The following is a 27,790-nucleotide window of genomic DNA, read 5'->3' as shown; positions in this document are numbered from 1 at the left end:
CATATACTCTATGTAGAGTACATTGAAAAATTCCACAGAAAATTTATAAACAAAATATTAATAATAATACTGTACATTATTATAGAAAAATATTCAATATAAATCTAACTGTATAGATGTTTCACATTCAAATTTCTGATTGATTGCCTGTTACAGTAATTTGACTAAAAAAACCATAATTGCTGTTATAATTTACTGTATCCTTTCCATTTGATTGATTAATTACAGTTTTTTATGACATTTTGTTCAGTATTAATTAGTTGTTTGTAGGCCTAAGAATAAAAACAAGTGATATTTAATGGTGATATTGAACTGAGTCTGTAGCCTACAGTAGGGCCCTACTACTATGAACTTTTAAATTTGTGTAAACATTTTAAGAATAATTTAAATATCAAAGCTATACCTTTTAAATGGCCTGGCCAACATCCTAGAGTTCGGCATTGATTCAGTGTGGAAGGTGCGGATTAATTGAATAAAAGTTTTAAAAAGTAGTGTTAAAACTATGTAATGATATAATGTTCATATTTTTAAAATTTAAGCTCTACTCCGCATTTTTAAATAGAACAGTCAATCTTCAACTCATGATTTATTCTCACTACTAAGTATTAAACATGTGTAAACCCTTTCTAATTTGCATAATAATGCATGCATGAGGAGACCTTAAATATGTTTTTTTTCTTCAGGTTGCAAGCCATGAAACATGTCACCTTCTTGGATTGAATCACTGTTTATTCTTCGAATGTTCCATGAATGAGAGTAAGTCAGTGAAGAAAGCGCTCCACCAACCTCTCTTTCTTTGCCCAGTTTGTCTACGCAAGCTTCACAAAAGCCTTGGCTTTGATATACGTCAACGGTATGCACAGCTCAGAGATTTCCTCCAGAATACAAACAACCACTATCAGAATGATAGCTTGCAAGCAGTATACTATGGCTAGATAGGTGCTTAGAAAAACTTCAAATTGGTTAGTTGAACAGCTAAATACCTCATGTTTTATGATAACTTATTGACTAATATAATTATAATTATACTGTACAGTAATATTATTTTATATTACATAGCCTATGTAAATACGCGAACGTGATTGGTTGAAACTGCATCACATGACTACCGCTGCGAGGATCGTAAATCGTATATATCCTCGAGAACGATGATATTGACTGTGTAATTTTCGCGTAATAATCGTGTCCCCTGTCATTAATCATATAAATTCTCGAGTACGATGATATTGACTGTGTAATTTTTGTGTGCAACACTCGCGTTTGCCGATAAATAAACAAAAGCCATCTACTGATCTTGAACTTGCGATGCAATTGTCACTCCATCACAAGACAACGTTTCAACCGCTGCGCCACGAAACTTGCTTGAAGTAATTAATCTTCTAAACTATTTAAGCTACGCATACATAGCGCCCTCATTTGGTATTAGTCCACCCTAAATATGATGAAACACAGTTTGTGATTGGTCAATACTCACGGTAGTAACCTAGTAACTAGTACGCGCTGAACATCCGGTGATTCGGCTCCTCGAAGATTGAGAAGAAGACGAATTGTTTATTCGTCCTACCTGATTATAATATTATTATTAATAGGCTTATTGATGGAAATTCTCCTGTTAATTTAAACGACCTAGGCCTAAGTGAATATTTTATTGCCAAGGAATCATTAATTAGTAATTATCTGTATATTATTCTTCGCAAGGTAAGGTGTCTAGGCAGGCTTGTTTAAATACAATACAAATACTATAGGAGGCCTAGCCTAGCTTCACCCAACCCAGCAGACTTGTTCTTGGCTATATAATATAACAGATATTGCCTTTTATATCGGTTAAATATAAGATTTGACATCCCCTCGGGAATGATATTAAGTTCTCGGGGAATATATATTTCCCTCAGCTGGCGCTTCGGGAAATATATATTCCCTCGAACTTAATATCATTCCCTCGGGGATGTCAAATCTTATATTTAACCTCTAAGCAGTCAATATCTGTATAATATAACACACCACCAACATCCATCATCCACCATTGTTAAAAAAAAACATTTGGGTGCTGTTTGTTTTATTATAAATTTTGTATCCTCAATGTTGCAGAATGAATGAAGAGGATTTTACAACAGAAATACAAAATATGAAGTTATTCATTTTACATTACAGGCTGATATACAGGTAGCCATCAATTAAAGTTGATCCAATACTTAGCAAGAGAAATAAGGTGAATACTTTACAATTTTCTATAACATCACACATTTACTAACATCATCATTCTTTTACCATTTGTCCGAAGTTGTGTGAATTTTCTACCTTATTTTCCTGTCAAATGACATTCAATGTGGTTGTAGTTTTACTGTTGTAATCACCGGAAAAAACATGAAAAGCGAACATTCGTGACACGTCCGTAGTTTAATTACCGTAGGAGACATCTAAAATTTCTGCGCGTTTTTCTTATTATTTTTGTATGGATTTAGGCCTACAACTTTCTTCGTTTATTTCTACTGTCCCACCGATTTTGATGATCGAATGAAATATTTTTTTTACATGTCAACAGCCACAGATATACACACTTTGAAATGACAGTACTACTGTACATTACGTATTTATTGTTTCTTTAAGCTAAGTTATATGACCCATGATTGTTTAGGTCGCAAAAATACTAAATCAAAAGAAATTAATAAATATAGTTTAGTGTTATATTAATACATGGTGCAATTTTTTTTTCATAGTTTGTATACAGTGCATACTGAAAATATGTTTAATATAACTTAAATACTTTACAAAATAATTCAACTACATGTTTTACATAAATTACAATTGGCACAATAAGTGATTATATTTATTTTTTAAATTTGTTTAACATTATTTAATAATAATTTAGATAATAATTTATATTCATAAATTAATAGTAGTGTTGGTTTCTTACAAACTAAACATTATTTCACATTTAGGGTATACGTTCACATGTATATTTGTTAAACTAAGTATTGATACATTTATTTATTTTATTTATGTGTGTTTTACATTAATGTACTGAAAATAAATACATTTGAATTATGTACTCTATTGACGAATGTTTGTGGTTGGAGTAGCATAGAGTAGATGTGAAAACAAAAGCATTAAAAGTTCACAAACTTTTGATTTACTTTATTAACCAATTAAAACTGAACCGAACTCTTCCTTTAGACACTGCTATATTCAGGGGACACCCCTATATTCAAAGCCCCTATTAAAGAAACACTCAATTAAAGGGACAGCGTCTCTTGAAACGAACGAGAAATTTGAACATTAAAGTCAACCATCAGGGATAGGGATTATCATTTCTAAACAAAGCGGTTGTATTTCTTAGAATAAATAAACTTGACAATATAGCGATATAGTGTAGAATTCAAGAAATTGTCCATTGACAACTGCAGCAACTAAGCTTGTACAGCTTCCTCAGGCTTCATCTGGATGGTGACAACCTCATCTCCAAACCTGTCATTCGTATCAGCTTCTGGTGGTAACTTAACGTTATCTGCTTCTATTCCATTCAACGCTTCTTCTGGTTTCATCTGAATTTTAGCGACGCCGTCGCCCAGTTCCTTCAGTGTTGTTTCCAAGTCGGATCTCTTCTTGCGTCTTCTGAGGATTTTGTAAGATGCCTTGTATCCTTTAGCAGTGTTTGATCAATCGCTATGAAACAGGAGTTTGATCTCACCTTGTAATTGCAAAACCATCTTTGATTTGGAACCACACAATTGGTAGCTTTGGCCGTCTACACTTTGTCTACGTTTTTTGTCAAATAAAGTTTGATGGTGTAGACAGAGCTTAACAGAATACAACAGTATTTTTGATGATAAAGCCTGCAGTGTATTTTTTAAAAGTACTGTCTTGCATTGGTATCATCAAGCTGCATTGAAGTGTGTGTGAAGTGGAGGTGATTTGACATGTCAATATTGGCACAAGGCTACCTATGATTCAAACCCATTCAGATGTTCTCTTATAGTAATAATACTCCATCTTTTGCCACAAATTAAATATGTTTGAACTCCAATCTGAACAATCGTTCATAATAGTTTTCCTCCTACTTACTGTTAGGTCTATGTTAGGTTCTGTCATTACTCCATTTGATGTATTTAAAGTTATTATTGTTCATAACAAATACGACCCTTTACATTTGACGCATAACGAAGAACGAAAATAAAAGAGCAAATAACTGAAATATAAAAGGAGCATAATATAATTATCTGTACTAAACACGTTTAATAAATCACCGGATACTATTGTAAATGTAATTGTAATATTTGTGATAATTCCAATATTTCTTGTACTTTTTATAGGATTAAAATCATCAAAATTAATTCTCGTTTGGCGGTATCGTGTATAGTGACAATAAACAGTATGCGGTATCGTATCTGCTGGCGAAAAACACAACCGTAGCTATTTATAGTGTCAAGAGACTCTAAGAACACTTCTGCATCTCTCACTTAGACAGATTGTAACTGGATGTCGCAAGTCATCTAAAAACTGCAGGCTGCTTATTGTCGCTAGATACGAAATGAAACTGTACGTCTAACATGTGTGGAATAGCAAATTTATGCGAAATAAATCCTATATTACAAAAGTAATATGTGTAAGTTTTTACGTATAATATTTTAATTCTTACCTGCATACCAGTAATTCCAACGACAGATCCAGAAACTAGCGAACAAAAAAATGAAATCTGCCGTAAGGCCGGATCATAACAGCCCTACAACAAAATAGTGTTTTAATAGATTATAAACTTCAGATTGGGGTAATAAAAGCATGTGAAGAAACAGAAAATTATATTATATTATTTTATTTATTATTTTATAAGCGAAATCATTATTTAAGTGTATTAATTTATTAATTACAAACTTGCAAATACAAAATATTTATAATTATTGTTTTTGGACATTTATGTGTGTGCAATGTATGTAAATGTATATAATATACAGTGTTTGCCTATGAAATTATATACTTATGAAAACCACATTGTCAAATTTTTGCAGCAAAAACTTTCGTGAAATAACAAACATTATAATGCACAGAAATTACTCAAGTCGTTTTAGGCAATTTTGAGAATAGCAAAAGTTTGATACATATTTTGTAAAAAGCATATTCTTACATTGAAATAAACATGTTCAAATCCACCAAAATTACCCTGACAACTTTTCAGATCCACTATTGCGTCATCGTTCTTCATACAGCACGTTGCTGGAACCTTAACTCGTTTAACAATCGGCTGTTCTCGATACCAATTTGAAGAACGGAATATAATACCGTTAGTACTGTTTGTTTTAACGCCACAACAGTTATGCTACGAAGATGAGAAAGAATTTCCTTTATATTTCATTTGCTATAATATTGAAAGTTTACTTAACAAGTAGATGTAAATAATAATAATAATAAGAAAACAAAAAAAAAAGGGAAAAAATCTATTATAGTGTAGGCTTTATTAATGATCTGCCTTCTGGTTTTCCTCGATTGGGATACTAAGAATGTTAATGGGAGTGAAAATATGCGTATACTCTTGGATCAGTGTTTGTGATGCATCTCTTTGCAGGCTATTGTTGCTCTTATTAAAGTCTGTATTTCATATTACTTCTACTGAAATCACGGAACGGCATCAGAAGTAGAAAAGAAACACTTAAATCGTAGTGTATGTATCGGCCTACTGGCAAGATTTAACATGTTAGAGATATCACTGTTAACAACTACTAGTTCAATATATTTTCCAACATGCTTACTGTATCTTGAAGATTGTTCCAGGCAGCTGTAATTGGATCCTGTGCATCCTCGTTTCCTCCGGGCCCAAATTCTCTCTTCAGTGTATTCAACATCTGAAACTCTAACTCATTTTCCGACTAATGAAAACAAAAACATTTATGTCTAAAGAGTGTTATAGAGAATTTTTAAAGGAACCAATCCCGCAAATTATGATAGCATTCTGAAACTTGGCACAGTTATTAATTGATGTATCAAAAATATAGAATGGAAGGATTGCCCAAACATAGGCATCCATGGTGTCATTGGAAAGAGAATCACCTATCATTTTATTCCATTACATGGTACCTATATACAAAAAGTCATAGTTACACAGTAGATTGATTTGACACTTCATTCAACTGGTTGTAACTTGTTATGGATATAACAGTGATATCAGCATTTACCCGGTTTTCGTTGTGCATTTACCCGCTTGATATATTTTTGCTTACCGCATCTTTACGTATTCATGTTTGGTGACTATGTTGTTTCTAACATGGTTTCTGCCTTTGATTGTGGCTATTATTATTGTTGTTATTGATACACATAACGTGAATCAATCAAATTAAATTATAATTTTAAATTGTTGTTCACATGTTTTTACTTCAGAGTTTAGTTTGACATGTTTCACGTTCCAAAATTTAAAGTTTTAGATATTAATGCACCAACATCTGTGACAAGTGTATAGTTTGATTAATTATTCTACTATCACATAATTTGTATTGTAATAACTAAAATCAAAATAATAAAGAGATGTTAGACGGTAAAAACCTTCTTCACCTTTTCTTTTTTTTATGTCAACAGATAGAGAATGGTAAAGTGACTAAAAACTGATCTCTATGGCAATATGATTTTGGGTTAATTCGATAAAAATTGATTTTGTTGGGAACCCTTTAAAAATTGTTCAAAGTTTACTGTAGGTCTAATAAAATATGACTTAAGGCCAATGGCAACTTTCATCTATGGAAGGATTATTAGGTCATCCTGAATATTTTGCACAGTATTTTGTAGTTTCGAAATCAAAAAGCAAATGCGTGTCAGTAATTCGTAATTAGACCAAAATTCACATTAAGATTTTTAATAGACATTTTTGTACCCAGTTTGACAAACTTAAGCATAATACACATGATTTTGAACAGTACATTTATGCCATACCGTTAAACCTCTTTAAAGAAATCAATGCGCTTCTTCTTCCGGTTGGCTTCGAGATACCAAATGTTTTAAGTATTGATCAAAATGCCCCTTTGATAAGAAGCCCATACTATCTTGAAGAAACTCAGTGGGCTTGATTTCAAAGGGGGCTTCCATTTGAGATGTGCTTCTTTTCAAATTTAATTATAGGAGGCTTCTTTGTCGCGATTTTATGGTATATTATTTTTTAAAAAGGAAAATGTTACGGCTAATGTACAATGTTGAAACAGATTCAGAATTTAATTTGCTGCAATGATACAATAGTGATTTTACATTTCTGTATCATATTTTCATATTTTGATGGAAAATAATAACAATAAAATTCCTGTAAGGTAAAGCAGTGGACTGTTATGGTATGTTCATACTGTACTCTTTTTCCAATAACACCCTATGATTATTAAGCTGTGAGTGGTCTAATACCGTAAATCTTCTAATTGTAACGCTGGGTTATTATTCTTTGATTGTTTTTAGGGTGGATTACTATTAGAAGGGTTTACTATTAGATTAGTGGGTTACTATTACTAATCTTGAATAAGGCACCTGAAAATAGTAACCCACCCCAAACTTTTCCGGTCAGCAACTCATAGCAAAATAATAAAACAGTACGAATAAACAAATTTGGTTGAACTGTAACTTTATATTATAAACTCAAAAATACTCAATCCTTCCCCACTCCCGCCGAGCGAGATCAACATGAATTATCTCATTATTTTCAAAATACGTCTGCATCATAAGTTTTTTTTTACTCTAATAGTGGGTTACTATTAGAGTAGTGGGTTATTATTATAGATTAACTTATAAGGTGGGTTACTATTAGAAGGGGAGGGGGGGGGGGGTTACTATTAGAGTGTGGGTTTCTATATTAGACGATTTACGGTAAGTATTTTAAAAGTTTCCTAAAGAATAAAACATTTTTTATAAACCTACTTATGACCTATAATGCATTTATAATTTAATTTAACAATTATGACAAATGACAAATGAAGTTGGACAGATATTGTTAAAACTGTATTCAGACTTTTTTTTAAAGCTATCCAACGATATCAAACAGTATGGTATTTGGTCAAATTAGTTGTTTACCTTAGGACTTGTATTGGTCACGTGACTTTTTTTTATTGCTAAATAACTGTGTAACTATGACTTTTTGTAAATGGGTATAATGGAATAAAATGATGAGTATTAATTTATCTTTCCAATGACCATGGGTGACCATGTTTAGTGTGGATTGTTTTCGGTCATTTTGAAACCCAAAATGGCCGCTTTCACCTGACCAAATTGTGGGCAACCCTTTTAGAATGTTATCACAATTTGAAGGATTTGCCTTAAATAAGCACCACAACACGCCTATAGGCCTACTATTAGGAGAGAAAAAGAATGTTACAAGTATAGAGTAGAGTATAAACAAATGTGTGCACGTTTAAAAAAAAATGTTTATAAAGATGCAATTAAGTAGTTAACGTTGTGACACCAGTTGCAGAATCGACATTGAAAAGAATCGACTAGACATTTAAGATTCAACATTCAAGAAATGTTATTGGTCGAATTCAATTGGAAACTAATTTTGCTTGGCAATAAGGACACTCAATGAATAAAAAAATAATATATATCAAATTTGAAAAAAAAAATGATATAATGCAATATTACAATACATAGGCCAATATAAAATAATATTGAAAAATCAAATTGTGCAAAAACGCCATGGATCAATCTTAAAATACTATTAAAACGATTAAAAATGATTAAAATTCAAAATTAAAATTACAGAATCTAAGAATTATACATTATGAAAAGACTAGTTATATATAGATTGTTTTTTGGTGGTCATGATTTAATGCCAGATCTATATAAAACAATGCACAATAGTTTACTCAGATAACAAATTAATATGAAGTTTGAAATCTTGAGAAGCAATCTTTAAGAGATACGATATTGATCATAATCAGGATATTATTTTATTGATTGTTTTGTCCTGAACTTTATCATTTAATCGAAGATTGAAGAACCATTTTTATGGAGATAACTTCTTATTCTTTTATTAATTCCCATTGCTATGTACTTGTTTGGAGGTTAAGCAAATGAATATTGATTTGATTTTGATTTTTAACCATTTGTAATATCCTGTAGTTGTTTTAACTGTAAATGTAGACATTTACATTCTTTTTTTAGTGTGGTTTCTGGTACGTTGCTCTATAGTTATTTACAATGTTAGGCCTGTAAACTGAAGTAAGACAAACTTACCCGTGTGTAAATTGCAATTGAAAATACACCAGCTATAAACACCATGCCGAAGACCACAATTAACATTACGATGTACTGTAAAAAAAATACGTAAAGACAAATGTTCTCATGGCATAAATTAGGACATATTGGGAACACTTGGACCTGACATAGATAAATAAGTTGTCGGTTTTCTGTTTGGTTCAGTGGTATTAGGAATTACTAGACTTACTTTAAATTGAATATTCTTTTGAGGTTAGGTTATGGTGTGGTTAGTGTAGTGCAACAGTTAATAAAAGTGTTATACAAGTTTCATGAATTTGACAATAAAGTTTATAGAATTGAATTGAATATACAATAATATGAATGTATGATGTTAATGTATAGCATAACCTAAACGTCGTTATCAATGCGCAACACACACTGTTTGAAAGCGGTTCTGGTTAAATTCACCATTCCTCTCGGGCCTAAAGCATATAATATGCATATGTGTATCTTATCCAAAATAAATCAAGTTGTTTTGCGGTGCGTGATACCCAACCTCACCGAGCCACTTTTGATATTTTAGTTAAGCACGTGTGAACTTACGGCAATAATGAAGCATTTGTTTTCTTCTTTGACCCCTAAACTTCCAATGAAAGCAGTGGCAGTGACTGTGCAGCCAGCAAGAACAATGATGACTGCTCCAAGTCTATACAATTGAGTATCTATGATAAGGGCAAGATCTAGACTGAGTGTATGACGTAACACCCTAGCAGCAATTATCACAGCGCCTATGCCTGAAAGCTTAGAAATTAAAATGTATTGTTTTAGTGTTATAGAACATTTTAAAACGTTCACTTATCGGATTGGACTGGGCCTACTGTAGAATCTATTCATTTAGGGGACATTTTGGTGACCCAACTAAGTGTCCCATTTAAAATAGGTTGGCCATAACTGTTACATTCCCCCTTGAAATTCTTTTGAATATAGGTTTTAGACCTACTGTTGAGGCGTCTGAGAATGGAGATAAGAGTTGAAAACATTGCCTCTTTTATGTTCATTTCCTCTTTGAATTGAGGCTGATTGTGTAGCATTACCACCCTCGATTCGCGAGAAGGTGATATGATGTCCTCTCTTTACTATGTTTAATTATCCATGCTCTAGACCTAATTATTGTACTCACCCCAAATAAAAAGTTAAACACATACAGAAATCCTTTACATGTGTCTGCCGCACACGATCGAACCTTTACCGTATTGACGGCTGGTGTGTTGCTTGAAGCTTTATCTTTAATTTCCATCTTTTTTCCAATATTACGTTAGGCCTATTTTTCAGTACGTACACACTTGTCGTGGATGAGACGCAGAAGCATTACCACGGCAGACTATAAAACACCATTTGTTGTCCCAGCTTTTTATATTACTCTATTGCTGTAAAATATAATTAGTATTTTTGCTAAAGGAAATCCTAATTGATTTCACTATCTAGTTGCATGACTCATAGATAGTCTGACAAACGACAAACTGATTAATCACGGTTTCCCCTTCCCTCCAATAAGCTGTTGCGGTTGCATGTTTTTAGACCTACAAACGCATGTGACATAATTAGCCCTGTTTTATAATGTATGCCTATTTAATATTACCTTTAAGTGAAATAAGGAGGCAAAGTGTATTACTCGTATATGCTCTCTCATATTTTTTATATGTGATGCGTTGGGCTTCAAACAATGTGGTAAGGTAACGAATTCCATGTGATGATACGTATATCAAAGCAAGAACTCTATTAAAGATATTTAACCGAGATTCCCACAACTTGTAACTCTTACAAAATTCCCGGGAGAATTTTGGAAAGTAAAACAATCAGAAAAAAAAAAACATTTAGAGACCATGACATTTAAAACTCTGTCTACAATATCAAACTAGTATTGTAGTGATATGTCCAAATATGGTAGTGATATGACATCATCATGTCCATATATGGGCACATCACATTTTTTTTGTCACATAAAGTTTGATAGTGTATACAAAGCTTTAGTTTCAATCATGTCAACTCTACACTACATCAGTACTTCGTCTATCTTCGAGTGACGTAGACCCAACTTACTAGAATAGTAGAGTAGAAATAAGGTTTCACCTCAAAAAATTGCAACAAAAGGTTTTTCAACGGATTTTGGTAGTATTAGGTGTACTAAATAACAGAAAAAAAGTCTCAAGAATTTCGACCACCGGAAAGTGTTTTTTTTTTCAAGATGGCCGCCAAAATAGATAAAAAGTTAAAATGTCCATACCTCCTAAACTACTTGGTCTATTGATATAATTTTGGTACCAATATACTCAGAACATACATATTTATATTCGCTATAATAGAACATTTTGGCCAAAAATGACTGGAAATACCATTTCTGACAATTTGACCTTTGACCTTGATAAGTTATATCTTGGTAACAACTGACCGTAGGGAAACAAATGATGGCCCAAATTGTTCAGAATGTACATATTTACATTTATTGTAATGAGACAGTTTGTCAAAAAATGGTTGGAAGTAAAGGCTATTGACCTTTAAATTTATCTATGTAGAATTTCCATATCTCGGCAACTATGTGTGCTAGAGATTTAAAATTGGGCTCTAAATACCGAGAATATACTTATTTATATTTACTCTAATGATACATTGACAAAAAATGACCAGAAACGACATGTTTGACCATTGACCTTGATATGCTATATTTCGATAATGACTGACTGAGATACACCATTTATGGCTCAATTTGTTCAGAATATAATTATTTTTATTTCGTATAATGGTCTACTTATGAAATAGAGAGCTTTCCTGGGAATCAAATAACTGTAATATTTATAAAGACTTTCAGAATATGAGTTCAAGTTCAAATTGTTCAGAACATACTGTATACAATCTTAATAATAATAGTAAATAAAAAACCGAAAAGTAAAACAAATATAATAATAACTTTTAAAATTTCTAATTACGGTATAACAGCAATTGATTAGATATTGTGCATGTATTTAGTACGGCATCTTAAACAACTGTTCCAACTTCGTCTTCATCATCGTCATCAATCTTTCTATCTACGTTGTCCCATTCTTCTAGTTGACACACTCCACAAACTGAAGTACATGCCAATCCATAGCGTCTACAACTGCAACATATATCCAGTAGTTACAACGGATGATTTTCAAAGTTCTTCTGGAGCAGCAGTTTCCATCGTCATTATTGGCACAAATGTTTTATTACAAACTTTCCATCCCCACTTGGTAGCATCCATGGTATTATCTTTCTATAGCCATTGCATGATTTGACTGTGACATTCTGTAGCAGATGAGTTGAGTTGTTGAGGCTAGGTTTGATAAATTATTTACCGTGAACAACTTTTTTATTAAACAGCTTTCATCTGTAGCTATTCAGGGAATCCAGTGACTTGGCTCCAAAAAGAATAGACATGTCCTTCAGTCCAAACTCCTCGATAGTTTAAAGTTTCTGATGCGGTTGAGTGAAAATATCGGCACACATGTCATATTCCAAAAATATTTTGGTACCAAAATCATATCAATAGACCAAGTAATTTAGGAGGTATGGACATTTTAACTTTTTATCTATTTTGGCGGCCATCTTGAAAAAAAACACTTTCCGGTGGTCGAAATTCTTGAGACTTTTTTTCTGTTATTTAGTACACCCAATACTACCAAAATCCGTTGAAAAACCTTTTATTGCAATTTTTTTTTAGTTTGGCCCCTTTTTTCATTAGTTCTACTCTACTAGAAAGGGATCTCGCATAAAAAGCCGTTCCTGTGCAGAAAGATCTAATATTAATTAATTAGTACAGTTTACATTAGTAATTAATTCGTTTTTAGTACATTTTGATTTGATTGAATAGTATTATTAGATATTATTCATACCTATTTATGTTCATACCCCGGGGTTTCATACATATAACACCGATAACAAAGCATGTTGATTATTTTAATAAAGAAACATTTTAATATATTGGGCGCAAACTGAATAATTGATCTGGCAACGTATTTTGAAGATGGCCGCGAACATTAAAAGTTCTGGTTGATGATTTACGCTTCACGTATTGACCCCTTGGGCCTTTATTCATAATTTCCAATTGTGTTGCTATAGAAACTTATTATGAGTTTTAATTTAAAACAGTAAGCAAGTCATCAGATAAAAAGAATGCACGATATTTGGTAGGAAAACTGAAAAACATTGATCCAAGTTTGCAAGCCTATTTTATGCTATCGGCCTGTTGTTTGTGACCAGGGCAGCTTCCGCCAGACCATTCGCCGGAATTGGGCCTAGGTACTGGGGATAAGATAGGAAAGACTAGTGATAAAAATGATGTGCTGTTTATGCCACGTTGTGTTCCTGTTGTTGGTAGGCAGACATATCCAATGTGGAAAGGCGTAGTGTCTGGTTTAGGCTTAATTCGAAAATGGAAATTTCCTAAAACTTTAAATTACTGTAATGTTTTTACCCATAGAAATGTTGCCAGAATCAGTGAAGGAGTTTAAAATAGGAGATAAACAGTTATTGCAATGGCTGTGTGACTTTTTAAAAATATTTTTTTCTGAGATGAATGTTAATTTTGCCACTAACTATCTATAATTTATCACAAGTAAAGTTTAAAACAAGATGTTACAGTCAAAAAACAGATTCTGGTTTCTGATTTGTACTCCAGTCTTCATTCATCATTTAACATCCCAAGATCAAATTATATTCTAGCCCTGACCTGGACTGATCTGTATCCAACAGAAGAGTTGAATTTTGTGCTCGAGGAGGCCTCGTACAGCTGTAGATGTGCAGTGTTTGGGTTTGGCAGGTATGAGCCTAAGTCATACGTAAGCACACCAGATGGTGACAATGCCAATAAAGCAATTACGGATGAAAACAAGTTAGCATTGGATGGTCAACTTTTATGGAAACTTATACGGGTAAAGTAGTATATTTACCGGTATCGCTTGGCTTAAAAAACTTTTGTTTTTATTTATGTTGCTACATATACTCTATGTAGAGTACATTGAAAAATTCCACAGAAAATTTATAAACAAAATATTAATAATAATACTGTACATTATTATAGAAAAATATTCAATATAAATCTAACTGTATAGATGTTTCACATTCAAATTTCTGATTGATTGCCTGTTACAGTAATTTGACTAAAAAAACCATAATTGCTGTTATAATTTACTGTATCCTTTCCATTTGATTGATTAATTACAGTTTTTTATGACATTTTGTTCAGTATTAATTAGTTGTTTGTAGGCCTAAGAATAAAAACAAGTGATATTTAATGGTGATATTGAACTGAGTCTGTAGCCTACAGTAGGGCCCTACTACTATGAACTTTTAAATTTGTGTAAACATTTTAAGAATAATTTAAATATCAAAGCTATACCTTTTAAATGGCCTGGCCAACATCCTAGAGTTCGGCATTGATTCAGTGTGGAAGGTGCGGATTAATTGAATAAAAGTTTTAAAAAGTAGTGTTAAAACTATGTAATGATATAATGTTCATATTTTTAAAATTTAAGCTCTACTCCGCATTTTTAAATAGAACAGTCAATCTTCAACTCATGATTTATTCTCACTACTAAGTATTAAACATGTGTAAACCCTTTCTAATTTGCATAATAATGCATGCATGAGGAGACCTTAAATATGTTTTTTTTCTTCAGGTTGCAAGCCATGAAACATGTCACCTTCTTGGATTGAATCACTGTTTATTCTTCGAATGTTCCATGAATGAGAGTAAGTCAGTGAAGAAAGCGCTCCACCAACCTCTCTTTCTTTGCCCAGTTTGTCTACGCAAGCTTCACAAAAGCCTTGGCTTTGATATACGTCAACGGTATGCACAGCTCAGAGATTTCCTCCAGAATACAAACAACCACTATCAGAATGATAGCTTGCAAGCAGTATACTATGGCTAGATAGGTGCTTAGAAAAACTTCAAATTGGTTAGTTGAACAGCTAAATACCTCATGTTTTATGATAACTTATTGACTAATATAATTATAATTATACTGTACAGTAATATTATTTTATATTACATAGCCTATGTAAATACGCGAACGTGATTGGTTGAAACTGCATCACATGACTACCGCTGCGAGGATCGTAAATCGTATATATCCTCGAGAACGATGATATTGACTGTGTAATTTTCGCGTAATAATCGTGTCCCCTGTCATTAATCATATAAATTCTCGAGTACGATGATATTGACTGTGTAATTTTTGTGTGCAACACTCGCGTTTGCCGATAAATAAACAAAAGCCATCTACTGATCTTGAACTTGCGATGCAATTGTCACTCCATCACAAGACAACGTTTCAACCGCTGCGCCACGAAACTTGCTTGAAGTAATTAATCTTCTAAACTATTTAAGCTACGCATACATAGCGCCCTCATTTGGTATTAGTCCACCCTAAATATGATGAAACACAGTTTGTGATTGGTCAATACTCACGGTAGTAACCTAGTAACTAGTACGCGCTGAACATCCGGTGATTCGGCTCCTCGAAGATTGAGAAGAAGACGAATTGTTTATTCGTCCTACCTGATTATAATATTATTATTAATAGGCTTATTGATGGAAATTCTCCTGTTAATTTAAACGACCTAGGCCTAAGTGAATATTTTATTGCCAAGGAATCATTAATTAGTAATTATCTGTATATTATTCTTCGCAAGGTAAGGTGTCTAGGCAGGCTTGTTTAAATACAATACAAATACTATAGGAGGCCTAGCCTAGCTTCACCCAACCCAGCAGACTTGTTCTTGGCTATATAATATAACAGATATTGCCTTTTATATCGGTTAAATATAAGATTTGACATCCCCTCGGGAATGATATTAAGTTCTCGGGGAATATATATTTCCCTCAGCTGGCGCTTCGGGAAATATATATTCCCTCGAACTTAATATCATTCCCTCGGGGATGTCAAATCTTATATTTAACCTCTAAGCAGTCAATATCTGTATAATATAACACACCACCAACATCCATCATCCACCATTGTTAAAAAAAAACATTTGGGTGCTGTTTGTTTTATTATAAATTTTGTATCCTCAATGTTGCAGAATGAATGAAGAGGATTTTACAACAGAAATACAAAATATGAAGTTATTCATTTTACATTACAGGCTGATATACAGGTAGCCATCAATTAAAGTTGATCCAATACTTAGCAAGAGAAATAAGGTGAATACTTTACAATTTTCTATAACATCACACATTTACTAACATCATCATTCTTTTACCATTTGTCCGAAGTTGTGTGAATTTTCTACCTTATTTTCCTGTCAAATGACATTCAATGTGGTTGTAGTTTTACTGTTGTAATCACCGGAAAAAACATGAAAAGCGAACATTCGTGACACGTCCGTAGTTTAATTACCGTAGGAGACATCTAAAATTTCTGCGCGTTTTTCTTATTATTTTTGTATGGATTTAGGCCTACAACTTTCTTCGTTTATTTCTACTGTCCCACCGATTTTGATGATCGAATGAAATATTTTTTTAACATGTCAACAGCCACAGATATACACACTTTGAAATGACAGTACTACTGTACATTACGTATTTATTGTTTCTTTAAGCTAAGTTATATGACCCATGATTGTTTAGGTCGCAAAAATACTAAATCAAAAGAAATTAATAAATATAGTTTAGTGTTATATTAATACATGGTGCAATTTTTTTTTCATAGTTTGTATACAGTGCATACTGAAAATATGTTTAATATAACTTAAATACTTTACAAAATAATTCAACTACATGTTTTACATAAATTACAATTGGCACAATAAGTGATTATATTTATTTTTTAAATTTGTTTAACATTATTTAATAATAATTTAGATAATAATTTATATTCATAAATTAATAGTAGTGTTGGTTTCTTACAAACTAAACATTATTTCACATTTAGGGTATACGTTCACATGTATATTTGTTAAACTAAGTATTGATACATTTATTTATTTTATTTATGTGTGTTTTACATTAATGTACTGAAAATAAATACATTTGAATTATGTACTCTATTGACGAATGTTTGTGGTTGGAGTAGCATAGAGTAGATGTGAAAACAAAAGCATTAAAAGTTCACAAACTTTTGATTTACTTTATTAACCAATTAAAACTGAACCGAACTCTTCCTTTAGACACTGCTATATTCAGGGGACACCCCTATATTCAAAGCCCCTATTAAAGAAACACTCAATTAAAGGGACAGCGTCTCTTGAAACGAACGAGAAATTTGAACATTAAAGTCAACCATCAGGGATAGGGATTATCATTTCTAAACAAAGCGGTTGTATTTCTTAGAATAAATAAACTTGACAATATAGCGATATAGTGTAGAATTCAAGAAATTGTCCATTGACAACTGCAGCAACTAAGCTTGTACAGCTTCCTCAGGCTTCATCTGGATGGTGACAACCTCATCTCCAAACCTGTCATTCGTATCAGCTTCTGGTGGTAACTTAACGTTATCTGCTTCTATTCCATTCAACGCTTCTTCTGGTTTCATCTGAATTTTAGCGACGCCGTCGCCCAGTTCCTTCAGTGTTGTTTCCAAGTCGGATCTCTTCTTGCGTCTTCTGAGGATTTTGTAAGATGCCTTGTATCCTTTAGCAGTGTTTGATCAATCGCTATGAAACAGGAGTTTGATCTCACCTTGTAATTGCAAAACCATCTTTGATTTGGAACCACACAATTGGTAGCTTTGGCCGTCTACACTTTGTCTACGTTTTTTGTCAAATAAAGTTTGATGGTGTAGACAGAGCTTAACAGAATACAACAGTATTTTTGATGATAAAGCCTGCAGTGTATTTTTTAAAAGTACTGTCTTGCATTGGTATCATCAAGCTGCATTGAAGTGTGTGTGAAGTGGAGGTGATTTGACATGTCAATATTGGCACAAGGCTACCTATGATTCAAACCCATTCAGATGTTCTCTTATAGTAATAATACTCCATCTTTTGCCACAAATTAAATATGTTTGAACTCCAATCTGAACAATCGTTCATAATAGTTTTCCTCCTACTTACTGTTAGGTCTATGTTAGGTTCTGTCATTACTCCATTTGATGTATTTAAAGTTATTATTGTTCATAACAAATACGACCCTTTACATTTGACGCATAACGAAGAACGAAAATAAAAGAGCAAATAACTGAAATATAAAAGGAGCATAATATAATTATCTGTACTAAACACGTTTAATAAATCACCGGATACTATTGTAAATGTAATTGTAATATTTGTGATAATTCCAATATTTCTTGTACTTTTTATAGGATTAAAATCATCAAAATTAATTCTCGTTTGGCGGTATCGTGTATAGTGACAATAAACAGTATGCGGTATCGTATCTGCTGGCGAAAAACACAACCGTAGCTATTTATAGTGTCAAGAGACTCTAAGAACACTTCTGCATCTCTCACTTAGACAGATTGTAACTGGATGTCGCAAGTCATCTAAAAACTGCAGGCTGCTTATTGTCGCTAGATACGAAATGAAACTGTACGTCTAACATGTGTGGAATAGCAAATTTATGCGAAATAAATCCTATATTACAAAAGTAATATGTGTAAGTTTTTACGTATAATATTTTAATTCTTACCTGCATACCAGTAATTCCAACGACAGATCCAGAAACTAGCGAACAAAAAAATGAAATCTGCCGTAAGGCCGGATCATAACAGCCCTACAACAAAATAGTGTTTTAATAGATTATAAACTTCAGATTGGGGTAATAAAAGCATGTGAAGAAACAGAAAATTATATTATATTATTTTATTTATTATTTTATAAGCGAAATCATTATTTAAGTGTATTAATTTATTAATTACAAACTTGCAAATACAAAATATTTATAATTATTGTTTTTGGACATTTATGTGTGTGCAATGTATGTAAATGTATATAATATACAGTGTTTGCCTATGAAATTATATACTTATGAAAACCACATTGTCAAATTTTTGCAGCAAAAACTTTCGTGAAATAACAAACATTATAATGCACAGAAATTACTCAAGTCGTTTTAGGCAATTTTGAGAATAGCAAAAGTTTGATACATATTTTGTAAAAAGCATATTCTTACATTGAAATAAACATGTTCAAATCCACCAAAATTACCCTGACAACTTTTCAGATCCACTATTGCGTCATCGTTCTTCATACAGCACGTTGCTGGAACCTTAACTCGTTTAACAATCGGCTGTTCTCGATACCAATTTGAAGAACGGAATATAATACCGTTAGTACTGTTTGTTTTAACGCCACAACAGTTATGCTACGAAGATGAGAAAGAATTTCCTTTATATTTCATTTGCTATAATATTGAAAGTTTACTTAACAAGTAGATGTAAATAATAATAATAATAAGAAAACAAAAAAAAAAGGGAAAAAATCTATTATAGTGTAGGCTTTATTAATGATCTGCCTTCTGGTTTTCCTCGATTGGGATACTAAGAATGTTAATGGGAGTGAAAATATGCGTATACTCTTGGATCAGTGTTTGTGATGCATCTCTTTGCAGGCTATTGTTGCTCTTATTAAAGTCTGTATTTCATATTACTTCTACTGAAATCACGGAACGGCATCAGAAGTAGAAAAGAAACACTTAAATCGTAGTGTATGTATCGGCCTACTGGCAAGATTTAACATGTTAGAGATATCACTGTTAACAACTACTAGTTCAATATATTTTCCAACATGCTTACTGTATCTTGAAGATTGTTCCAGGCAGCTGTAATTGGATCCTGTGCATCCTCGTTTCCTCCGGGCCCAAATTCTCTCTTCAGTGTATTCAACATCTGAAACTCTAACTCATTTTCCGACTAATGAAAACAAAAACATTTATGTCTAAAGAGTGTTATAGAGAATTTTTAAAGGAACCAATCCCGCAAATTATGATAGCATTCTGAAACTTGGCACAGTTATTAATTGATGTATCAAAAATATAGAATGGAAGGATTGCCCAAACATAGGCATCCATGGTGTCATTGGAAAGAGAATCACCTATCATTTTATTCCATTACATGGTACCTATATACAAAAAGTCATAGTTACACAGTAGATTGATTTGACACTTCATTCAACTGGTTGTAACTTGTTATGGATATAACAGTGATATCAGCATTTACCCGGTTTTCGTTGTGCATTTACCCGCTTGATATATTTTTGCTTACCGCATCTTTACGTATTCATGTTTGGTGACTATGTTGTTTCTAACATGGTTTCTGCCTTTGATTGTGGCTATTATTATTGTTGTTATTGATACACATAACGTGAATCAATCAAATTAAATTATAATTTTAAATTGTTGTTCACATGTTTTTACTTCAGAGTTTAGTTTGACATGTTTCACGTTCCAAAATTTTAAGTTTTAGATATTAATGCACCAACATCTGTGACAAGTGTATAGTTTGATTAATTATTCTACTATCACATAATTTATATTGTAATAACTAAAATCAAAATAATAAAGAGATGTTAGACGGTAAAAACCTTCTTCACCTTTTCTTTTTTTTTATGTCAACAGATAGAGAATGGTAAAGTGACTAAAAACTGATCTATATGGCAATATGATTTTGGGTTAATTCAATAAAAATTGATTTTGTTGGGAACTCTTTAAAAAGTGTTCAAAGTTTACTGTAGGTCTAATAAAATATGACTTAAGGCCAATGGCAACTTTCATCTATGGAAGGATTATTAGGTCATCCTGAATATTTTGCACAGTATTTTGTAGTTTCGAAATCAAAAAGCAAATGCGTGTCAGTAATTCGTAATTAGACCAAAATTCACATTAAGATTTTTAATAGACATTTTTGTACCCAGTTTGACAAACTTAAGCATAATACACATGATTTTGAACAGTACATTTATGCCATACCGTTAAACCTCTTTAAAGAAATCAATGCGCTTCTTCTTCCGGTTGGCTTCGAGATACCAAATGTTTAAGTATTGATCAAAATGCCACTTTGATAAGAAGCCCATACTATCTTGAAGAAACTCAGTGGGCTTGATTTCGAAGGGGGCTTCCATTTGAGATGTGCTTCTTTTCAAATTTAATTATAGGAGGCTTCTTTGTCGCGATTTTATGGTATATTATTTTTTAAAAAGGAAAATGTTACGGCTAATGTACAATGTTGAAACAGATTCAGAATTTAATTTGCTGCAATGATACAATAGTGATTTTACATTTCTGTATCATATTTTCATATTTTGATGGAAAATAATAACAATACAATTCCTGTAAGGTAAAGCAGTAGACTTTTATGGTATGTTCATACTGTACACTTTTTCCAATAACACCCTATGATTATTAAGCTGTCCGTAAATCTTCTAATTGTAACGCTGGGTTATTATTCTTTGATTGTTTTTAGGGTGGGTTACTATTAGAAGGGGGTTACTATTAGATTAGTGGGTTACTATTACTAATCTTGAATAAGGCACCTGAAAATAGTAACCCACCCCGAACTTTTCCGGTCAGCAACTCATAGCAAAATAATAAAACAGTACGAATAAACAAATTTGGTTGAACTCTAACTTTATATTATAAACTCAAAAATACTCAATCCTTCCCCACTCCCGAGCGAGATCAACATGAATTATCTCATTATTTTCAAAATACGTCTGCATCATAAGTTTTTTTTTACTCTAATAGTGGGTTACTATTAGAGTAGTGGGTTATTATTATAGATTAACTTATAAGGTGGGTTACTATTAGAGGGGGGGGGGGGGGGGGGTTGTTACTATTAGAGTGTGGATTTCTATATTAGACGATTTACGGTAAGTATTTTAAAAGTTTCCTGAAGAATAAAACATTTTTTATAAACCTACTTATGACCTATAATGCATTTATAATTTAATTTAACAATTATGACAAATGACAAATGAAGTTGGACAGATATTGTTAAAACTGTATTCAGACTTTTTTTTAAAGCTATCCAACGATATCAAACAGTATGGTATTTGGTCAAATTAGTTGTTTACCTTAGGACTTGTATTGGTCACGTGACTTTTTTTTATTGATACATAACTGTGTAACTATGACTTTTTGTAAATGGGTATAATGGAATAAAATGATGAGTATTAATTTATCTTTCCAATGACCATGGGTGACCATGTTTAGTGTGGATTGTTTTCGGTCATTTTGAAACCCAAAATGGCCGCTTTCACCTGACCAAATTGTGGGCAACCCTTTTAGAATGTTATCACAATTTGAAGGATTTGCCTTAAATAAGCACCACAACACGCCTATAGGCCTACTATTAGGAGAGAAAAAGAATGTTACAAGTATAGAGTAAAGTATAAACAAATGTGTGCACGTTTAAAAAAAAATGTTTATAAAGATGCAATTAAGTAGTTAACGTTGTGACACCGGTTGCAGAATCGACATTGAAAAGAATCGACTAGACATTTAAGATTCAACATTCAAGAAATGTTATTGGTTGAATTCAATTGGAAACTAATTTTGCTTGGCAATAAGGACACTCAATGAATAAAAAAATAATATATTAAATTTGAAAAAAAAATGATATAATGCAATATCACAATACATAGGCCAATATAAAATAATGTTAAAAAATCAAATTGTGCAAAAACGCCATGGATCAATCTTAAAATACTATTAAAACGATTAAAAATGATTAAAATTCAAAATTAAAATTACAGAATCTAAGAATTATACATTATGAAAAGACTAGTTATATATAGATTGTTTTTTGGTGGTCGTGATTTAATGCCAGATCTATATAAAACAATGCACAATAGTTTACTCAGATAACAAATTAATATGAAGTTTGAAATCTTGAGAAGCAATCTTTAAGAGATACGATATTGATCATAATCAGGATATTATTTTATTGATTGTTTTATCCTGAACTTTATCATTTAATCGAAGATTGAAGAACCATTTTTATGGAGATAACTTCTTATTCTTTTATTAATTCCCATTGCTATGTACTTGTTCGGAGGTTAAGCAAATGAATATTGATTTGATTTTGATTTTTAACCATTTGTAATATCCTGTAGTTGTTTTAACTATAAATGTAGACATTTACATTCTTTTTTTAGTGTGGTTTCTGGTTGCTCTATAGTTATTTACAATGTTAGGCCTGTAAGCTGAAGAAAGACAAACTTACCCGTGTGTAAATTGCAATTGAAAATACACCAGCTATAAACACCATGCCGAAGACCACAATTAACATTACGATGTACTGTAAAAAAAATACGTAAAGACAAATGTTCTTATGGCATAAATTAGGACATATTGGGAACGCTTGGACCTGACATAGATAAATAAGTTGTCGGTTTTCTGTTTGGTTCAGTGGTATTAGGAATTACTAGACTTGCTTTAAATTGAATATTCTTTTGAGGTTAGGTACTTATGGTGTGGTAATGGTGAATTTAACCAGAACCGCTTTCAAACAGTGTGTGTTGCGCATTGATAACGACGTTTAGGTTATGCTATACATTAACATCATACATTCATATTATTGTATATTCAATTCAATTCTATAAACTTTATTGTCAAACTCATGAAACTTGTATAACACTTTTATTAACTGTTGCACTACACTAACCTCTCGGGCCTAATAGATTGAGTGGAAATAGATGAAAAATAGGCGTTGAGTCAAACAAATTGCAACAGTTTGTTTTTTTTGCTGAAATATGCTCAACTATATGTAGATATTATCATATCCAAAATCTACCCTGATCTGCCCATTATAAATAACTTAATTTGTATAAAATCAAAATGGCTGCCATTTTGCAACTTTGATCCCAATTATCTCTTAAACCATAAAGAATTTGGTATAAGAATGTATTGAACACAAATATAAACATGACCCCAAAGATTCAGAATAATATATTTGATTTGTCTTTGGGTTCAAGGTCAAAGGTCATTCCAGTTTGACATCTAAATTATGCTAATTATCTCTTAATCCATTAGGTATTTTGAATAAGAATGTATAAGTACAAATATAAACATGACCCTTAAAATTCAGAATAGCACATTTGATTTTTCATTTTACCCTGAGGTCACTGGGTCAAAGGTCACAATATAAAAAAATTCAAATTATCCTTTAAATCAATTTCCCTAGTAGTCTTACTACTACTAAAAACATAGCATACACAGTAGACATTGCAGCAGATTGATGTCTGCACACTGCGCCCACACCCCTCCCACCCAGAGATTACTAGGTCAATTTTGAAAAAATTGTTTATTTATAAATATTATAACTACTAAATTTACATAGTATCAGTAGGTCATTTACTTTATACCATACAGTATAGCTTATTTTGACATTTATTTTTACATTTAGGCATACCTACTTTAGTAGACCTACGAAGCTTATAACCTTACATTTCTGAAACATTGGTCACAAAAATGTCTAAATAATTCTTGGGTCGGACTCGATCGTCAATGGAGTTACTTTTTAAGATGTTTTTGCCATACTCTGGACAATTCTCGCTTCACTGAGAATTCAGTAAAATTACTTCAGAGTAGACCAATAAACTTAGCTTTCTGATAATTAGTCATTTAAATTATCATCCATAATTTTTTTTAAATCAAATTATCTACAATTAAACTAAGCAACAACAGTTGCAAAGAACTAGTTTTGTTAAAGTATACTTTAGTAAGTATCACAATGACTTACTGTCTTACTATATTCATTACTGTCTTACTGTATTCATTACTGTCTTACTGTATTCATTACTGTCTTACTGTATTCATTACAATTCTGGATTGAAGCATCATTTTGCTAATAAAAGTATTAATAAATACTGTTACTTAATCCTAATATATACTGATACTTTAAAATGTTTGTGTTTAGATAAATTTGAACATATTTAAATATGAATACAAACTACACTTGTTTTTAATGGCAGGATTTTTTAAAATTTTCATCCATCTCAAACTTAAAAATTTAGGGTGTTACGAAAGATTCTATTTAAAAAAAAATGTGTATCTATACTTTCTGTATTTGTGTCATTTGAGAGCAGAGGACTCGTTCTTATACTAAAGTAAACTATAGACACTTGTTCTAAAGATTTTTAGTTCACATAGTCTCTGTTATCTTTCACTACTGCACCCACTTTGGTTAGTACAACTTAACTTTTCCCAATGTTAGGGTCAGGTTTTACTGTTTCAAGTGGTTGGTTACTGTTTGAACCACATGACCTCCATTTTCACAGTTACAAATTTTGTAAGGGTAAAGGTGTTTCCACACTTTCCCATAATTTCAGTTTAAACACTTCCAGCCAGGATTGCCAGTTTTTGTGTGACATATTTTAGCATAGTGTACTATAATCTAAAAAATAAACCAAATATAATAAATGTAATTCCTTACAATTAAAACACCTTTCCTAATAATGAGCTTTTCAAAATAGATATGATTTGTTCATAGGTACATCATCCAAATTGAAATGAATTCACTTCATAATTAGAGTATTTTATATTGTAAGACAATTTATCTTGACCCAATACAAATCAAATGCAAATCATAAGAACATATTACTGTATATTTCTATTAAATACATTCTTATTCAAAATACCTGATGTTTTGAGAGATAATTAGCATATTTTATATGACATAATTAGATGACATTTGACTTTGACCCAATACAACTCAATTGCATCTTTCTGAATATTTAGAGACATATTTATACATTCTTGTTAAAAATACCTGATGTTTTGCGAGATAATTAGCATATTTTATATGGTATAATTAGATGACATTTGACTTTGACCCCATATACAACTCAATTCCATCATTCTGAATATTTAGGGTCATATTTATATTAAATACATTCTTGTTAAAAATACCTGATGTTTTGAGAGTTATTTTCAAATTTTATATAGTGTAATTAGATGACCTTTTGAACCTTGAACCCTAATACAACTCAATTACTGTACATTATTCTAAACCGTTAAGGTCATGTCTAGGCCTATATTTGTACTTATAGTTAAACATTCTTATTCAAAATACCTAATGAATTACGAAATAAGCATATTTTAGAGGCCATACTGGAGTGACCTTTGACCTTGACCCCGAAGACAAATCAAATACATTATTTTAAATCTTTAGGGTCACATTTATATTTGTACTTATACATTCTTATTCAAAATACCTAATGGATTAAGAGATAATTAGCATATTTTAGATGTCAAACTGGAATGACCTTTGACCTTGACCCCAAAGACAAATCAAATATATTATTCTGAATCTTTGGGGTCATGTTTATATTTGTGTTACATTACATTCTTACACCAAATTCTTCATGGTTTAAGAGATAATTGGGATCAAAGTTGCAGCCATTTTGATTTTATGCAAATTAGGTAATTTATAATGGGCAGATCAGGGTAGATTTTGGATATGATAATATCTACATATAGTTGAGAATATTTCAGCAAAAAAACAAACTGTTGCAATTTGTTTGACTGAAAAGTCTATTTCCACTCATCTATAAAGCATATAATATGCATATGTGTATCTTATCCAAAATAAATCAAGTTGTTTTGCGGTGCATGATACCCAACCTCACCGAGCCACTTTTGATACTTTTAGTTAAGCATGTGTGAACTTACGGCAATAATGAAGCATTTGTTTTCTTGTTTTACCCCTAAACTTCCAATGAAAGCAGTGGCAGTGACTGTGCAGCCAGCAAGAACAATGATGACTGCTCCAAGTCTATACAATTGAGTATCTATGATAAGGGCAAGATCTAGACTGAGTGTATGACGTAACACCCTAGCAGCAATTATCACTGCGCCTATGCCTGAAAGCTTAGAAATTAAAATGTATTGTTTTAGTGTTATAGAACATTTTAAAACGTTCACTTATCGGATTAGACTGGGCCTACTGTAGAATCTATTTATTTAGGGGACATTTTGGTGACCCAACTAAGTGTCCCATTTAAAATAGGTTGGCCATAACTGTTACATTCCCCCTTAAAATTCTCCTGAATATAGGTTTTAGATCTGCTGTTGAGGCGTCTGAGAATGGAGATAAAGAGTTGAAAAAACATTGCCTCTTTTATGGTCATTTCCTCTGTGAATTGGGGGTGATTGTGTAGCATTACCACCCTCGGTTCGCGAGAAGGTGATAATAATGATGTCTTCTCTTTACTATGTTTAATTATCCATGCTCTAGACCTAATTATTGTACTCACCCCAAATAAAAAGTTGAACATATAAAGAAATCCTTTACATGTGTCTGCCGCACACGATCTAACCTTTACCGTATTGACGGCTGGTGTGTTGCTTGAAGCTTTATCTTTAATTTCCATCTTTTTTCCAATATTACGTTAGGCCTATTTTTCAGTACGTACAATTGTCGTGCATATGAGACGCAGAAGCATTACCACGGCAGACTATAAAACACCATTTGTTGTTCCAGCTTTGTATATTACTCTATTGCTGTAAAATATAATTAGTATTTTTGCTAAAGGAAATCCTAATTGATTTCACTACCTAGTGACTCATAGATAGTCTGACAAACGACAAACTGATTAATCACGGTTTCCCCTTCCCTCCAATAAGCTGTTGCGGTTGCATGTTTTTAGACCTACAACGCATGTGACATAATTAACCCTGTTT

General features: G+C 32.1%; 3 protein-coding genes across 3 annotated transcripts; 1 reads left to right on the top strand and 2 right to left on the bottom strand.

The window, feature by feature from the left end:
- Nucleotides 1-2,684: 2,684 nt before the first annotated feature.
- On the bottom strand, nucleotides 2,685-10,564 carry LOC140054986 (CD151 antigen-like). The gene is made up of 7 exons (XM_072100131.1): nucleotides 10,331-10,564; nucleotides 9,754-9,951; nucleotides 9,187-9,261; nucleotides 5,742-5,858; nucleotides 5,120-5,311; nucleotides 4,637-4,720; nucleotides 2,685-4,186 (listed from the first exon to the last, which is right to left on the bottom strand). Exons 1-7 carry the CDS (start codon nucleotides 10,445-10,447, stop codon nucleotides 4,142-4,144), a joined length of 828 nt encoding a protein of 275 aa, XP_071956232.1. The 5' UTR covers nucleotides 10,448-10,564; the 3' UTR covers nucleotides 2,685-4,141.
- Nucleotides 10,565-11,529: 965 nt separating this feature from the next.
- LOC140055396 (archaemetzincin-2-like) lies at nucleotides 11,530-16,855 on the top strand. The gene is made up of 4 exons (XM_072100735.1): nucleotides 11,530-11,587; nucleotides 13,318-13,420; nucleotides 13,790-14,099; nucleotides 14,847-16,855. Exons 1-4 carry the CDS (start codon nucleotides 11,530-11,532, stop codon nucleotides 15,096-15,098), a joined length of 723 nt encoding a protein of 240 aa, XP_071956836.1. The 3' UTR covers nucleotides 15,099-16,855.
- Nucleotides 16,856-17,034: 179 nt separating this feature from the next.
- Nucleotides 17,035-27,575, bottom strand: LOC140055670 (CD151 antigen-like). Its single transcript, XM_072101036.1, has 7 exons — nucleotides 27,364-27,575; nucleotides 26,780-26,977; nucleotides 23,331-23,405; nucleotides 19,905-20,021; nucleotides 19,283-19,474; nucleotides 18,800-18,883; nucleotides 17,035-18,349 (listed from the first exon to the last, which is right to left on the bottom strand). Exons 1-7 carry the CDS (start codon nucleotides 27,478-27,480, stop codon nucleotides 18,305-18,307), a joined length of 828 nt encoding a protein of 275 aa, XP_071957137.1. The 5' UTR covers nucleotides 27,481-27,575; the 3' UTR covers nucleotides 17,035-18,304.
- Between the last annotated feature and the right edge of the window lie 215 nt (nucleotides 27,576-27,790).

Source organism: Antedon mediterranea, chromosome 7 (assembly GCF_964355755.1).
Source record: "Antedon mediterranea chromosome 7, ecAntMedi1.1, whole genome shotgun sequence".
In the NCBI taxonomy this organism is placed as follows: domain Eukaryota; kingdom Metazoa; phylum Echinodermata; class Crinoidea; order Comatulida; family Antedonidae; genus Antedon; species Antedon mediterranea.
The sequence above is the reverse complement of the archived record's forward strand: the minus strand, read 5'-3'. Positions and strand labels throughout refer to the sequence as shown.